An 18,477-nucleotide genomic window follows, 5' to 3' on the forward strand; every position below is an offset into this window, starting at 1 on the left:
GAGGCTAGAGGGTGCTGGAATGATAACCAGTTCATACCTAGTATATTTCAGGCCCAAGTATTGGTTAACTTCTGGAATGACTGAATGCCTGAAAGAGTAGAGAAGGTATGATTAGCTTCATGCAGCCTGCAGGCTGTTGTTTAGAAAAGAAAATCAGGCTCTTTGGACCAGGTCCGTTCATTGAAGTAACCATATTTTTTTGAAGAGGGATTGGCACCCTTCTATTATAAAGGGCCAGATAGTAAATATTTTCAAATTTGTGTGCCGTGTGTTTTCCGTTGCAACTATTCAACTCTGCCATTGAAGAGCAAAAGCTTCCATAGATAGTATAGAAACAAATGGGCATGGCTGTGTTCCAATAAAACTTTATTTACAAAAATAGACAGCAGGCTGGATTTGGACCACTGTTTGCCAACCTTTGCTGCTGCTGCTGCTTCCTTTTAAGTTTTAATGTAACTGTTATTTTGTTGTTAAGAACTTTTTAAAATTTATTTTTTATTGTGGTATTATATCTGTAGTAAAATTTACCACTTTAACCATTTTAAGTGTACAATTCAGTGGCATTAATTTCGTTTACAGTGTTGTGCTACCATCCATTCTCAAAATGTTTTCATCTCCCCAAACAGAAACTCTGTACCCATTAAACAGTAACTCCTCATTCCCCTTCCCCTCAGCCCTTGGTAACCCCTATTTTCTATCTCTATGAATTTGCTTATTCTAGATATTATATTTAAGAGAAAGCATACAATATTTGTCCTTTGGTGCCTGGCTTATTTTACTCAGCATTATGTTTTCCACATTCATCCATGTTGTAGCATAAATCAGCACTTCATTCCTTTTTATGGCTAAATAATATTCCTTTATATATATATATGCCACCCTTTTTTAATCCATTTATCCAATGGCAGACACTTAAGTTTCTTCCACCTTTTAGTTATTGTGCTATGAACAAATGCTGCCCTGAACGTTGGCTTGCAGGTTTCTGTTTGAGTCCCTACTTTCAATTCTTTGGGATATATACCTAAAAGTGACATTGCCATGTCCTTTGGTAATTCTATGTATAAGTTTTTTGCCAAACTGTTTTCCATAGTAGCTGCCCACATCCTGACCAACTCTTGTTATTTTCCAATTTATAATAATAGCCATCCTAGTGGGTGTGAAATGGTGTCTCATTATAGTTTTGATTTGATTTTCCTGATGGCTGATGTTGTTGAGCATCTTTTCATATGCTTATTGGCCATTTATATATCTTCTTCAAAGAAATGTCTATATTAAGTCCTTTGCCCATTTTTAAATTGGGTTGTGTCTTTATATTGTTGAATTCTAGGAGTTCTTTCTATATTCTGGATATTAAATCCATATCAGATACGTAATTTGCAGCTATTTTCTCCTGATCTATAAGTTGTCTTTTCACTTTTTGTTAGTGTCTATTTTTTTAAACACATTTATTGCGATATATATGTGAAGAAGAATGACAAATTTAAAGATACAGTTTAACAAGTAGTTATAGAGCAAATTTTGAAGTATGGTATGGGTTACAGTTCCACAATTTCAGGTATTTCCTTGTAGCTGTTCTAATATATTAGAGACTAAAAAGGAATATCTGTATAGTGATTCAGTAGTCATAATCATTTGTTAAATCCTTTCTTTGTTACAACTCCCCCACTCATTTGATCATTCTCTCAATCTTCAGGGATATTTGGGCAGTAACCATTCCACCTTCTTCATGTTGAAAGGGGTATCAATAGTATGGGTAGGCAGATGCAAGTGGCTGATGTTCTTGGAGAGACTGGGACCTCTGGATTTCAGGGCTTCTCTGGCATAGGAATAATCTGGAAGTTTTAAGTTTCTGATAAATAGATGTAATGAGTGAAACTTTTATAGAATCTCAGCTAGAGCCCTGGGTCTTCTGGAATACTGTTGGTTGGGGCTTGGCATCCTGTGGCAACCTGCAATTTCTAGCTGAAGCTTGCATAAGCATAACCTCCAGAATAGCCTCTCAATTCTATTTGAAATCTTTTAACCACTGGAACCTTATTTTGTTACATTTCTTTCCCCCTATTGGTCAGGAGGGCATTGTCAATCCTCTGATGCCAGGGCCGGGCTCATCCCTGGGAGTTACGTCCCATGTTGCTGGGAAGACATACACCCCTGGAAGTCGTGTTCCATGTATGGAGGAGGGTAATGAGTTTATTTGCAGAGTTGGGCTTAGAGCGAGTGAGGCCACATCTGAGCAACAAAAGAGGTTCTCTGGAAGTGACTCTTAGGCCTAGTTATAGGTGGGCTGAGCTTCACAATTAGAGAAATAAGTTTCATAAGAGCAAGCCTCAAGATTAAGTGCTTGGCTTATTAAATTGGGAGTCCCTAATGCTTGAGAGAGTATCAAAAGTGTCCCAGGTGGGGAAGTTTAATAGTTCCATATTTTTTCTCCCGTCCCTCAAGGAACCTTGTAAATACTTTTTATTTTCTGCACAACATACTCTGGAATGTATCAGGGTATTACATTAAGTATAAAGAATTACAAGATCTCATTCCCCATTCTAGGCTCCATGTGTTTAGGTTGTTTAAATGAACTGGTTACACAGGTTAAGTTAGATTATGTGCTGCAGAAAATTGAGATTTTGGACAAAATAAACATCTCTTCCTTTGGTCTCACATTGAAGGTCAAGTTTTCAATACAGACAGTATCATCCTTTACTGTGTATTCTGATTTACCTTAGTTTTAACCAGATCAACTTCATTCATATCTCTAATTAAAGTTTTAAAATACAGTCAATATCATCCTTTACCCTGTATTCTAATTTATGTTAGTCCTAATCAAGTCTGTTTCATTTCTATCTGTAATTGTAGTCTGATCTTTTTTCACCATCTTTACCAGTTTCTATATGGAGTAATGCTGAATTTCAGAGCTGCAGAACTCTAACTCTGAGTTTCAGGTGTTACACAGATACCCAAATTTCCAGGGAGCTACCAGGTTATACACAAAGAGCTCAGCATCTCAGAATTTGGAAATAACAGTTAAAACTCAGGAATAGGTGTGACTGCTGTCAGAGATTACAATCTAGGAATGTTTACAATAAGCCTTATTGAACATTCTGTTCTCCTTCATCGTCGATTGCCCAATCTCTGCCCCCATTCTATCCCCAGATAACCTGTGCTCTCGAATTCAATACTCAGTGTTTGCTCATTAGGTTAGTTTATATTAGTGAGGCCTTATAATGTTTTTCCCTTCATTTTTGGCTTATTTCACTGAACATCATGTCCTCAAGATTCATTCACCTAGTTGCATGCCTCATGACTTCAGTCCTTCATGCAGCTGCTCAATATTCCCTTGTATGTATATACCACAGTTTGCCCCTCCGTTCATCCATCAGTGTACCTTTAGGCCACCCCTATCTGTTACAATAGTGAATAATGCCTCCATAAACATCAGTGTGCAAATGTGTATTCATTTCCCTGTTTTCAGTTTTTCCAAGTATACATCACATAATGGCATTGCAGGTTCATATGGCAGCCCTATACCCAGCCTCTTGAGGAACCACTACTGCCCTACAGAGGGGCTGCACGGTTCTACTTCCAACAGTGAATAGGTATTTCTGTCTTTCCGTATCTTCTCCAGCACTTGTATCTTTCTGTTCATTTTTTAAACAGTTTTATTCAAACACCATACAATCCATCCTAAGTATAATCACATAGTTATTATGGATTCACCAATATAATCTGTATGAGAGCATTTCCATTTCTTCTGCAAAGAAAGAAGAAGAGGAAAAAAAAACTAAAGAATAATAAAAAAAATAAAAAGGAAAGACAACCACCACAACAACAGTTCCATACCCGTCCCTTACATCCCCATTGATTTTACTTCATCTCCTTCAATCCAGGAAGGCTTCCTGGAGGAAGTTGACTGGCCAGGAGAGCCTGATGATGCCACTAGAGCTGCGACCTCTGTCCCGATGGTTGTGCATCATGTGCCGGGGCCAGCATGGGGAGAACCCCAAGGGCCTCCCCCCACTTCGGGTTGTTTTTAGGATTAAATTAGATATCATATGCTAAGTGCCTGACATAGGATGAACAGAAAATATTCTTTACTTACTGTAAGCCTTTTTTTTTCCTGGAGGTGTTTATCTCTGCAGACATGACTCCCATTCTCTAAAGTTCTTACTACACCCACAGTAAATATCATGCAGTTTAGCACTTGGGTGTTCTCCAGTTGTTTCATCTTACCTTTTAATTAGATATCATCTTTTTATAAAGACATAATTCTTGACTTCTCTTGAGCCCATTTATATAAATTAATCTTGTATGTTTTTCTTTTTCTATGAAAAGCTTTTATTTATTGAATCATTTATTGAATCAACATTTATTGAGCATCTTTTATATTAATGTTCTATGTGATGGTGATATTGAGATTAATAAGGCAAAGATCCTCTGTATAGTCTAGTGGGATGATAGATAGTTGGACAAGGGAACGAACTATTTAAATGCACCTGAAGTTAGGAAGCTTTTGAAATAGTCTGAGTGAGAAATGGTGGTGAAATAAACCAAGGTGGTGGCAGTACGGATGGAGATGAGGTCATCTTACTTAAAGATAAAGCCTAAAGACCTGGGTAACTTGGGAGTGATCTTGCTTTCTCCCCATCCCACCCAAGGCCTCACTTTGCTTTGTGGATAGGTGATGGTGCCATTTATCAAGACAAGATGTACTTAAGAGGAGTAGATTTTGAGCAGAAGATGATAGGTCTAGTTTTGGACCATCATAATTTTGAGGTGGCCATAAGGACAGATGGGTAGGGTGACCAGATAATTTACCATACAAACCTGAACACTTAAGAGAGTGAACAGAAGGTGCTGTTAGTAACTAAGCCAGGGCAGTAGGTATAAATTGGACCTGTCCTGAACAAAGCAGGATGTATTCTTTACACAGGTAAAGAATGTCAAGCAGAGAACATTGGAGATGAAGGCACTGAGAGAGAGAGTAAAGACAGCAATGAGTTAAGTAGAGTCTTGGGGAAATACTTAAGAGGGAAAAAAGATTGTGGCCATCGAGGCAAGAGAAACACCTAGAGAGGGTGACCTCACAGAATCCCAGGGAGGAAGCAGTAATCTTACTTTGCTTGTCTATTGTTTTAAGAGTGGAGCCCCTTTGAGAGACTCCTCATCAGTAATGATTATCTTTAGTGAGAGGCCGTATATTTGAATAAAGAAAGTTTCTACCTTTTATTGGAATACTAAGTTTAAATGACCTCTTATGTATTAGGATATAAAATTCTCCTTAGCGCTTCTGGCTTTGCCAGAATGTGTTAATTAATACCCAGTTTAGCTCCAAATGGCAGTTCATGTTGTATTTTATCTTCAGGATACTAGTTATTTAGTCAAATATAGTGGGTATAATCTCAAGAGGTAGAACACATTTAGCCAGAGAAATACTGTAATATTGAAAATTATAAAGCAGCACTCTTTTTCCCTCCTTAGAAAATAGGGCCTTTTATGAATTCAACAGCATTGCCTGGCTGTTTTCCCCATGACATTTGATTATGAAAAATTTTAAACATGCAGAATGGAAAGAATTACTCACCATCTCAATCCTACAATTAACATTTTGCTATATTTGCTTTATCACATATCTCTCAATCCATCCATCCCTCCAGTTGTCCATCAATCTATTTAATTTTTTTTATGCATTTCAAATAAGTTGGCTGGCTGTTTTTCTAAACAGTCTTATCTTTGTTATTTTTTTTGGTTGTTGAAATTGATACGTGAACACTTTGTGCAGATGTTTTCAGCAGATCCTTTTTCCTATTACTAGAAATCTGAAGTTGTCAATAATCTCAAACTGACAACATTAAAAAAAAATCTGGTAAATAGTGGTAAATAAGCCTGTTTATTGCTACTTTCTGAATTGCTTTATAATCTAGATACTTGTCATTTTTTAAGTTGCCAAAAATAATTTCTAGTGATTTTTTTACACTTTTTAATATTCTAAATAAATATTTACTCATATTGTTTTCAGAGTGGAGAGATCTACAGACCAAGTCATCAAGCCAGTCAATGTGGGAGCCCTGTCAAAATGGGTTGGGAAGATACCTGCAGATGTTTTACAAGACATGGCGGTGATTGCACCCATGCTTGCTAAACTTGGATATGACCCATATGCCAATCCACCTAACTATGGAAAACCTGATCCCAAAATCCTTGAAAACACTAGAAGGGTAAGTGAAATTTTTAAAGTGAACTGAGGAAACAGGATCCTGAACCCTGCAATTTGGGTCTTGAAAAGTTTTTTCTTATATTGTTTCCTGCTTTTTATGATCAGAAAATTATTTTAAATTAGAAAAATTCTGTGCATAAAACGCTTTATCACCAGAAACCTTGCATTGCATTTTTTTAAAATTTTATTTTGAAATAAATTCAAAGTTACATGAATAGTTGCAAAAACAATACTAGCCCCATACACAGAATTCCATCATACCCTGACCCCCCTCCCCCAATAGCTTAATCCACCAACTTTAACATGCTGTCACATCACTATTTCTTTCCCTCCCTATCTATCATCCATCATATATTTCTCTGTCTTCTGAATATATGAGAGTTAGCTGCACACATCCTTGAACATCCACTATAATTCATGTATGTACTCCCCATGAACAAGAACATTCTTTTATGTAATTCCATTAAGCCCAGCTAAGAAGTATAAGAGATTCAACAATGATACAATGCTTACATTCTTTATTTCCTTTTCCTTATGTCTAAACTGTGTCCCTTCGAGCCACCTGTCCTCCACCCTCCAATCCCATCCAAGTTCATCCTTAGCATTCAATTGTTGTCTAGTTAGACTGTCTTTTTTTTTTTTTCTTTTTTCAATTGTGGAAACATATATACAGCCTAAATCTTCCCATTCCACCCCTTTCCTAGCCTTCCGTTAGTGGGATTAATCACATTTAGAATGGTGTTATGCTCTTTCCCACCATCCATTACTAGAAATTTCCCTTCACCTCAAACAGCAACCCTACACTCATTTCTTAACTCCCCATTGCCCCTTCCCCCATTTCTCTTAATCCAGACTCTATTTTTCATCTCTATGGTTATATTCTCTGATAATTTCTTTGTGTTTACTGTGGGGCTTAAAACTAACCTCTTAAATCCCTATCAATCTTGTTTTTCTTTGATACCACCTTCACTTCAATAGGGCACATGAACTATGTTCCTATATTCCTTCATTCCCCCACCTTTATATAGTTGTCTAAAATTACATATTTTACATTGAGTTCAAAACCATTGATTTGTCCTTAGAGTTTGTGTATTTTTTATCATGTAGGAAGTAAATAATGGAGTTATAGTTCAAAAATTATTGACTTCTATTTGTATTCCATTGTGTTTGGAGAATGCTCTTTGAGTATATTCAGTTTTTTTGTTTTTTTTTTTTATAATTTCTTGAGGCTTGTTTCATGTCTCAGCTTATGGTCCCTTCTGGGAAAAGATCTGTGATCATTAGAGAAAAATGAGTGTCCTGGTAATTTGGGATGTAAGGTACCATATATGTCTGTTAAAATTCTCTATATCTCTTTCTCCTTTCTTTGTCTCTCTGCTGGCAGGGCTTCCTTTAGAATCTGAAGTAGGGCAGGTCTTTTATTGGCAAAGTCTCTCAGCATTTGTTTGTCTGCGAAAAATTTAAGCTCTCCCTCAAATTTGAAGGAGAGTTTTGCTGGATAAAGTATTTCTGGCTGGAAAGTCTTCTCTCTCAGAATTTTACATATGTCATGCCACAGCCTTCTCGCCTCCATAGTGGCCACCGAGCAGTCACAACCCAGTCTTATATTGTTTCCTTTGTATGTGGTGAACTGCCCCCCTCCCGCTGCCCTCAGGACCCCCCCCCCCCCCCCCCCCCCCAGTATTTGAGGGCCTGATCAGAATATGTCCTGGGGTGGGCCCACTTGGATTCATTCCATTTGGAGTTCGCTGAGCACTTATGCTTTGTGTGTTTATATTGTGTAGAAGGTTGGGGAAATTTTCCCCAACAATTTCTTTGAATACTCTTTCTAGACCTTTACCCCTCTCCTCCCCCTCTGGGACACCAGTGAGTCCTAAGTTTGGACGTTTTATTTTATCTATCATATCCCTGAGATCCATTGCGATTTTTTCAATTTTTTTCTCCATTCTTTCTTTTGTTCTTTCATCCTCTGTTCTGTGGATTTCTAGGACACTGAAATGTTGTTCAGCTTCCTCTAGTCTTGAATTGTGAGTATCCAGAGTCTTTTTAATTTGGCCAACAGTTTCTCTTATTTCCATAAGATCTTCTATTTTTTATTTACTCTTGCAATGTCTTCTTTATGCTCTTCTAGGGTCTTTTTTATGGCACTTATGTCCTGGGCCATGGTCCTCTTGATGTCCTTTAAACCCTTTGCCATGTTTTCGTTCTTTGATTATACCTCTTTAATTAATTTTGTGAGGAATAACGTTTCTTCCGAAATCTTGATTTGTGTGTTTGGAGCTGGATTCTCCATATCATCTGGTTTTATCATATGCATTAAGATTTTCTGTTGTTTTTGGCCTCTTGGCATTTGTTTTGCTTGATAGGGTTCTTTCAAATTGTATCAGAAAAAAAAACAATATCAATCTAATTTTTCAGAGACAGTTTGATGGTGTGCACTTTCTCTAGGTAACCAGCAGATGGCGTCTGTGAGCCACCTATATCCCTCCAGTCAGTAGTGTGGGGAAATGATTCTTGTATGTTCAGTTGGAGAACTCAGCCTGGGCGCGCCGCTGGGGTCGCCTGCCCTGAATGTGGGGGGTGCGCACGGGTGGCCAGGGAGGAAGGGCAGCTCTCTCTTGGTGTCCCGTAAACCACTGGACTTGGCGTAACACCTCTGGGTTCTCTGAGCGGATCCCCCCTCCCAGCCGCGATCCTCCCTCAGCCGAGAGAAAATGCCGTGCTACGTCATCAGTGTGCACCGTCCCTCTAGGGAAGCTCTGGGCTGCTTGGCTGTGCCGCAGGGCTCTCAGCTCACCTCAGAATGCCGATTGGGTGAGGCCGCCTCCACTGCAACTCCTTGTGGGCTGAGAGCAGCCGAGGTTTTCTCCACAGTGAGAGAGCGAGAGGCAGAATAATTCCCCCGATTCTCCCAAGGTCAGCCGTCACCAAAAGCTTCTGTCTGCTTGTTGAGGATTAGCTATCTGTATTGAGCAGTTATCACTAAAACCTCACTTGGGGCTGGGCTGAGAAAGTGCGTGGCGCGGCTTCCATGAGGGAGGGGCTCCCGGCTCTAGGCTCTTGGCTCTCAGCGCGAGTCCGCAATTTTACTTACAGATTTTATGCTGTGATCTCGGGCATTCCTCCCAATTCATGTTGGTGGATGTTGAGTGTACTGTCACATTTGTCTCCCCGCTACCATTCCAGGTTATTTACTGGTTTTTTGTTCATTTATGAATTGTTCTGGGGGAGACTAAGTCTTCCACGTCTTTCTATGCCACCATCTTCCCAGAATCCACCCTCCATTGCATTTTAAGGATAATTCTAGATCTTCCCAAGAAATGTTGGAACAGATGTTTAATGTATTTTTCTCAATTTCTAGGAATAGTACTTATTGTTGCAGAGATTTATTCTTATAGATTTGCAAAATAATCAGAATTATTAGTGATCTCATTTACTTCTAGTTTGATTTTTCTTTAACTCTAATGGCTACTTTACTTTTAAACCTTTGTTTAGATGAGCCATGATTTCTTGAAATTTGAAAGGTAATCATTGGCTACATTGGAAGAATTAGTAAACAGGTACACAAAAGTAACCCTCTATTGAGAGAAAGTTACTATTAAAGTGAAATTACAGTTTTTCTTTTAATAAGTTATGCTCACATCTTTACAGAATATTGTTTCAGAAAGAGTGAAAACTCAAAAGAGCTAATCTGAATATATACCTTACCAGTTGAGTCTATTTCAAATTAGACTGATATACTCTATTTTGAAACTACAGTTCAACCAAGATAACCAGGTTAATAGAAGGTTACTGATAGGCTATTTATTTCAAGGTTAAAATTCCTTGACTTGCTCTCATACTCCCTTGTTTATGTCAGTATCTGCCCCTCACCACAATTTTGTAATATATCATCTCTTTATATGTCTTTCTGTTAATTCCTTTAAGTGACTGAAAAATTTCTGTTTCTTGAGGTTAATTTCCATGTTGATTCCTATCTCATAGGTATTACTTTCATTTCCATTTTTCAGTTTACCAGTGGCTATAGAGGAAGATCTGTCTTCTTGTAAACTTTCATACATGAAGGTGAATTTTTTATGTTGTACTTTTTAATGTCATACTTTTCATATATATAACCATTTTATTATAAATATGCAAGTTCATTGTATAAAACTTATAAAATTAAAAAAATAAGAATAAAAATCACTTATAATGATACCACCCAGACACATATTCTTACTATTTTGATGTATTTTGCCTTTTTCTGCTTGTTGTTTAACAAAGGTAAGATTATGTATCTTGTAGTATCTTATCATCTTACCTTTATACTCACGCAATTTTGCATCTGACCCTTTCCTCTTAATGTTTATGAGCATTTTCCCATTTTTGCACATTCTTTTAAACTAGTTTTTCATGTTTAATGTGAGATATCCTAATATGAGCCACCTTAAATCCTTTCCAAAACATGGTAGTGAATGAATGAATGAATGAATGAATGAACAAATAAAATCTATTTCTCTAGTAGGTGTTCTAAAATTCATTTTACCATTTTTCTTTTGTTGTTTACAATTTTTATTATAACAAATTGTGCTGCAGTGAACATCTTTGCACATACGACATTATCATTAATGGTTATTAATGTTTTGCTTTGTTTTGTTTTAAGGCTAGATTAATGGAAGTAAAATTAAACCAGGTCAAAGTAGCTGAGATTTTTTAAGTTGCTTTGATATATGTTGGTAAATTGTTTTTTAAAAAACCTTGAACTACCTGTATTAGCTTCCCAGTGGAGCACGTGACTGGGCTCACCAGCACAATGCAGGTGACTTTCTTTTAGATTTTTGATAATTTTTAATAGATTTAATCAATTTTCATGTAATCAAACATTTTCTAGTTATTAGTAATTTGTATATATTCTTTCATGAAAAGTTTAAAACTTTTTATATGTATTAAGGTTTCACGAATACATTCCGCATAAAGATGAGGCCTATCTCAGTCTAGCATGCCACTTCTATAATCTAGTTCTTGGTAATCGCTCAGTAACTGCACAATACTGAAAGGGTTTTCATAAACCAAGATACATGTACAAATGATATTTTGAGGTTTCCGGGGCTGTAGACATTATAGTTTTCCTGCATGCAAGGTGGCTTGGCTAAATTATTCTTGGCTTTGTTGAGTGGTAGGTTGGGAAGAATGCTGTGGTTTGAATCCATGTGACTAGAGAATTTGTTTCATACACGCTTGTGGCTTTTGAAAGGGTTTCAAAATGCAAACAGGAAAAAATAAACCTTTTTCTTTATCTCCATCTGTCTCTAAAGTGACAAATAATTTTGAGGAAGAAAAGATAAAGTTTGAAATATAATTGTATTTTTAGCTCCTTGTGATAATGCGTACAAGCTGATATTCTTGTTACATGGGATTGGATTTCATAGGCCTTCTTGAAAACCAGATCCTATGTATCTTCAAAGTTTTCTTGCCTGTAAAAGTTCAGATGCTAATATATCCAGGATTAGTGATTATGAGGTTTCATAAAGTAATGCTTAAAAAGTGATCTTCAGTTGTCAGCTGGGACATGAAAATTGGTTCCAGAGAAAGAGGTGGCTTTGAAAATCGTTCGCTATTTATGGAGTGGGAGAAAATTTATCTTTTGTCTGGGAATAGAAACCAAAGTTCCAGGCCTTAAAAAGTGCTGGTTTTCATAAAATTCTGGGTAGTGTAGAAGTATTGGTGCCTTGAGTCAGCACCTTTTTGGGACATTTTGCCCAATTTTGAGTAGAAAATCATGTGCTTCATGGATGCTGTGACTCAGATGGTAATTGGTAATGAAATGCTAACATATTCCACACTCTGTTCCACCATAGTCTCTAATCATCAAATTATAGCACATTTCAGTAAATAGTTCCCTCTAGGTTACATCCTTACATTCATATGCCCCCTTATGTTCTTAACATTTTTAGGCTTACAGATCTTCTTGAGAATCTGATGAAACCTATGTATCCCCACATTAGAAATATGGATATTACATACATTAAAAATTCTACTCACAATTTCAGTGAATTTATAGATGTCCCTGAAGTCCCTCAGATTAAGGACTTCTGTTTTATGGTCTCCTTGATCAAGGCCACCCACTCATGACTTTATTTACAAGCAATTTGCTGATGATCATAAATCCTTGACTCCCAGTGTGTCTCTTTCCTGAGCCATAGACTCATTGCTTCCAGCTGCCTTCTATATGCTGGATGCACCTGAATGTTCTCAAGAACCTCAAACGTTGGGTCTAAAACTGAACTTACTGTCCAAACTTGTTCCTTGATATGTTGGAGCCAGATGGAATTGTGCACTAAACTGAGCAGGAATCTAGAGTGGAGATAGGGATGAGGCTGTGCTCATCTGTACTTGTTGTGTCTGTGGGCTAGTAAGCAGATATGAGGAACAGAATTCTCAGGGGGCATGTATCAAACCCACAAAATAGTTCAACAACCTGGCTGCTAAACCTAAAGAGTGAGCCAGAGACCAAGTATGAATGGAACATCCAGATGAAAACTGGAGTAGAAAGTATTGGGGAAGAGCAAGGGGTCAAATGGAAAAGCAGGTACCAGGGTGCAGAACCCACAGTAGCCAACAAGAAGGAACTTGAAGATGAGGTGAGTTGGGGAGTGGGTTGGGTTAAATTTCTGAATCAAAAAGGAAGAAACTGCGGCAGTTGGAATTGATGTTTATGCTTTAAAAGAAGTGCCTGGAATGCACACTTGTGTTTTCTGCTTCCTATACCCAGAAAAATCTGCTTCTTCCTGTTTTTCCTATCTCCATATATAGCATTCAAGTTAGGATTATCTAACTTCACAGACCACATGTAATTATTTGACTGAATGTAATTAATTGTCCAACCAAGTCTCCTTGATTCTACATTTGAAAGTATCTTGAATCAATCCTATTTCCTTTCAACAGTTTCTCCTCATTTCAAACATGAATTATTGCAGTAACCTTATTTTTTTCTGCATCTAGTCATTCTTTGACTATATTTTCTATATTCTGCAAAGTTAATTTTTTTAAAGCTCAAATCTGAATATATCATTCCCTTGCATAAGATCCTTGAATAGCTCCACAGTTACCACAGGATAGAGTCCACACCATAGGATAAAATCCAGACTTTTAATTTCCAAATAGTTGGAAATTTTCTAGTTATCTTTTTGTTGTTGGTTTCTAATTTAATTCTATTATGCTCAGAGAACACAGTCAGTATATTTCAGTCCTTTGAAAAATATTGAGAATTGCTTGATTGCCAGCATATGATCTCATGTTTTTACTTGAAAAAATTTGTATTCTGCAATTGTTGGAGAGTTCTATATATACATCAATTAGGTCAAGTTGTTTCACGGTTTTGCTCAGATCTTCTAATTCTTATTGATTTTGTGGAGTCTAATTTTTGTCAATTTGGGGAAAATTGTGTGACTTTCTGATTTTATTTCTATCCATTTTATTTCATATATTTTGAATATATTATTAGGAGCATATCTACCTGTTTAGATTTTCTTGAGGAATTAACTCTTTTATCATTATGAAATATCTCTTCATCTGTGATATTACTTTCTAGAAGTCTACATTTGTCTGATACTAATATAAAACAGTGTTTTTATGTGTACTAAATACATAGTATATTTTTTCTATCCTTTTGCTTTTGGTCTGTGTCTTTATATTTAAAGCTTGTAAACAGATATAGTGGGCCTTGCTTTTTAATTGTCTTATCAAATTTGACTTTCAAATGAAGTAATTAATCCATATACATTTAATGTAATTACTCATCTGATGGGGTTTATGTCTACCAGGTTGCAATTTATTTTCTATTTGGACCATCTGTCTTTGTCCCTTTGTTTCTCTTTTCCTGCCTTCTTTTGGATTAACCTAATATTTTTTTACTATTCAGTTGTATCTTCTCTATTGTCTATTACTGCCTCTTTTTTTTATTATACCTCTTTGTTTTATCTTTTTTATTTTTGGTGATTGCTCTAGGACAGGGTTTGCACAATTTTTCTGTCAAAAAGCCAGATAGTAAATGGTTTAGGCTTTTTGAGCCACAGATGGTCACTTTGTTCTTTTGTGAAGATCCAGGTTTTTGTCTGGAATCATTTTTATTCAGCCTAATTTACTTACTTTAGCATTTCTTGTAGTAATGTTATGCTGCTTAATAATTATCTTAGCTTTTGTTCATATGAAAATTTTTTATTTTTTCTTCGTTGTTTGAGAATATTTTTGCTTGATATAGAATTCTAGGTAGACAATTTTTGTTCCTTCTTTTAGCACTTAACAGGATGCTATTTCATTATCTTCCATTGTTTTTTTATGAGAAGTCAGCCAACATTGTTATAATATTTCTTTTTTCTTTTGTCTGCTGTAAAATTTTCTGTCTTTGGTTTTCACCAGTTTTTGACTTAGGTGTGGACTTCTTTATTCTGTTTCTATTTTGTAATTTCTATTTTCTCTCTGTTCTTCAGATTGAATAATTTCTATTGATCTGTCTTCAAATTCACTGATCTTTTCTCCTGCCATTTCCAATCTGGGCCTCAACTTTGAATGCTTTTTAATTAATTTATTTTTGAATTCATTGATCCTTTCTAATACTCTGTCCAGTCTAGTGTTAAGCCCATCCAATGAATTCTTCCTTTCAACTATTTTATTTTTCAGTTTTAGAATTTCCATTTCTCTGCTGGTATCATCCATCTCTTTACCCATTCTGTTCATCTTTTCCTTAAATTCAACATATTCTAAAGTCCTTGTCCATAGGTCTCTCTCTATTGACCTATATTTCTTTAATTATTTACTTAGTTTAAATTATTTCTTAATTATTTGATTCTTCACATCTTAGAACATGTGAACTTGTGAACATTTTGTATAAAAGAACAGTAGATAATATTTCTTGTTTTGTTTTATCCAGAGAAGGCATATTCTTTACTCTGTCAGGCACCTAGGGTGAGTGGCTGATCATTCAGATGTCACAGTGTGTCAGGCTGAGCTAGGGCTGAGCAGCAGCTTTAATAAATTTCAGTTTTCTTCTGGATTCAAATGAGATTATAGTGATTTGATCTTTAGCCCAACTCCAAACTTCCATTATGCCAGAGAGAAGGGATTGATTTCTTTGATCTCATTAAAATTTTAGCTGGGACATTTAAATTAATTTATTTCACCTCCAGATTCCAACTGCAGCAGGTTGCTGTAACATAAGCACCACACAGATTGGGAGATCTGTCTCTGCTTTCTAGCTCTGCCCTCACTGCCACTTACTCAGCAAAATTCCCCTGGGATAGAATTGTCAGACTGAGATTTATTTTTATACTTGGGGTTTTTCCAGATTCTAATCCATCATAGCAGTCCACACTGTCATTAAGGGTTTGGCTTGTTTCTTTTTGTCTCAGCAAAATCTTTTCACCTAAGATAGGCCTGCTGGGTACCCAAACTGTACCCAGACTAGGCAATTGATTCATGGTAGAAAGGGGCTCTTTTCTCATCTATGAAAAACTCCTCCTTCTCTGGAATTTGGTCTGTTCGCATCCACTGCTCTTTGATGACTCTAAATAAAAGTATGACGTTTAGTTTATCTGTATTTTTGTGTTTTATTAGGAGCAGTGGTCTTTTAAGAGCTTCTGTGTTCTAAACAGAATTGAACTCCTTAGAATGGTATGAAGACTTTGCCATCCACCCCCAACCTTCTTTTTCAACCTTTTCTCTTTCATTTCTACACTATACTACTTGTCTTTCATTCCTTTAGCACATTTTTATACATCTGTGCATTTGTATTTGCTATTCCTTCTGCCTGGATTGTCCTGCTTCTCCTCTTCAGCTTACAACTTTATCCTTCAAGAGACAGCTCAAATAATACTCTCCTGGGCCACAGACGGTTCTATTATACTTTGTACCTCCTTTACTCTTGCAGTTATCATATTGTATTGTGGTTATTTATATTATAGGCCCCTTTTTAGACTAAGGACTTTTCAAGGATAAGGACCCACGTCATAATGCATTGTGTATACTGAGCACCAAACTTAATACTTGACAATTGGTAGGTGTGCAGTTGTTGGCGACATAAACTTTAGACATAGGCATATGAATATTTCTGTAATCAAAAAGGCTTTATTCTTATATGAGGCTCTTTTAGACAACAGTTATGGTTGAGCTCACAGGGAATCTACTTTATGTGAGAAATGCTTTATTACACAGGAGTGACCCTCCGGTGGTTGTAGCAATGCTTTGTAACTGTATCAGTCTGGGTTCAGATGGTGAAAGAGAACCACTATAAGTTCTTTGGAGTGAGAGGTTTTATATATTAATTAAAACATGTACAAATTTGGAGGAGCTTGGGAAATAAAGGCCTGGAAATTTTTTGTTGTATACTTTTGTTTAAAAGAAGAGTAAAGAAGAATGAACTAGATACAGTTGAAGCTGAAGGATCAGAAATGTAGGCATTAATGACTTCTTCAGCTGGAAGCATTGGAGTAAGTAGAAAGCCAGAGACTGCAGAGAAGTCCTAGAAGCTGCATCTAGCTGCCAAAGTGGAACTTCAGTGTGGGAACCTGTGGAAAGGTGTGGTGATGAATGGGAGTGTTTGGTGATGATGCCGAGCCACTGCATCTGACTGCCTTAGTCTCTTAAGAACAGTGGTTTTTGCTTCATGTCCACTTTCCAGATCTTATGCAAGTTTCTTGCATTGACAGCCTCTGACCCAGAACCACACAGAGAAGGGCATTCTAGGAAACTTAATTTTCTGCCTTAGATAGCAGTGGTGATATTGGTGCCAGTTGATCATCAACAGTCCAGTATAGTCCACTCCTTTGTCAACCTGGCATGCATACATATCCATTTGAACCATATTTAACTTCTAAATAAAGATATAATGACATGCTTCCAGTTAACATGATGCAACCATCCTTTATAAAATTGATAGCATGCTGACCACTCCCCAAAAAAGGAGACACTATGTTTCATGCCAGTTTATTCATTTCTAGATGATACTTATTTTCTCTGTTAGCTGAATTATATTACCTCTTTGCTATCTGAAACTTAAATTCTGAGATATAGGATTAGCTGATATTAATGTACCTTATATTAGATAGTATGGGAATGAGAAAAATGGGAGGGCTTAGTTACTATATTCATATCAAAGTAAGGTAGAACATCTGCAAAACTATTGTGGTCCTCATTTCTGCACCTGTTGTGTGGTCGTAGATGGTATTTTTAATTTTTTCTTCCGCTCATCATTCCATATTCCTTTTGCCTTCAATAACCACCTCAGATGGTTGTGATTCGTTGCCTGATGAGTTACCCAAACCTTCATTTTTATTAAATTCAGTTTTATTGAAATACACTCACAAACCATACAATCATCCATGATATACAATCCACTGTCCACAGTATGATAACATAGTTATGCGTTCATCACCACAGTCTATCTCTGAACATTTTCCTTACATCAGAAAGAACCAGAACAAGAATAAAAAATAAAAGTGAAAAAAAACACCCAAATCATCCCCCCATCCCACCCCATTTGTCCTTTAGTTTTTATCCCCATTCCTCCACTCATCCATACACTAAACAAAGGGGGTGTGATCCACAAGGTCTTCACAATCACACTGTCACCCCTTGTAATCTACATTATTATATAATTGTCTTCAGGAGTCCAGACTGCTGGGTTGGAGTTTGGTAGTTTCAGGTATTTACTTCTAGCTATTCCAATACATTAAAGCCTAAGAGGTGTTATCTATACAGTGCATAAGAATGTCCACCAGAGTGACCTCTCGACTCCATTTGGAATCTCTCAGCCACTGAAACCATCTCGTCTCACCTTGCATCCCCCTCTTGGCCAAGAAGACACTCTCAGTCCCACGATGCCGGGTCCACACTCATCCCCGGGAGTCATACTCTGCGTTGCCAGGGAGATCCACACCCCTGGGAGTCGGGCCCCACGCAGGGGGGAGGGCAGCAAGTCCACCCGTCGAGATGGCTCAGCTAGAGAGAGAGAGGGCCACATCTGAGCAACAAAGAGGCACTCAGGGGGAGACTCTCAGGCACCATTACATACAACTTTAGACTTTCCTTTGTGGTAATGAGCTTCATAAGGGCAAGTCCCATGCTTCAGAGCTCAGCACGTCAAACTGCCAGTCCCAGTGTCTGTGACAATATACGCTAGGGGATCAGCATCTTAAAGTTTAGAGATAGGCCTTACAATTCAGGGATAGAGTTAACTGCTGTAAGAGCTTACAATCTAGGGACTATTACAATTATTGTGTCCACGTTAGGCTATG

At 37.1% G+C, this 18,477-nt stretch overlaps 1 protein-coding gene across 3 annotated transcripts in view; it reads left to right on the top strand.

Annotated features, from left to right (window-relative positions):
* Positions 1 to 18,477, top strand: part of TPST1 (tyrosylprotein sulfotransferase 1) — a 162,623-nt gene that overhangs the window by 82,131 nt on the left and 62,015 nt on the right. For all 3 annotated transcript variants that reach the window (XM_037814971.1, XM_037814973.1, XM_037814972.1), the window contains exon 3: positions 6,011 to 6,209. In XM_037814971.1, the coding sequence (XP_037670899.1) occupies positions 6,011 to 6,209 (199 nt within the window). The remainder of the gene's footprint in view (positions 1 to 6,010; positions 6,210 to 18,477) is intronic.

The sequence above is a fragment of the Choloepus didactylus genome, chromosome 21, assembly GCF_015220235.1.
Source record: "Choloepus didactylus isolate mChoDid1 chromosome 21, mChoDid1.pri, whole genome shotgun sequence".
NCBI lineage: Eukaryota > Metazoa > Chordata > Mammalia > Pilosa > Megalonychidae > Choloepus > Choloepus didactylus.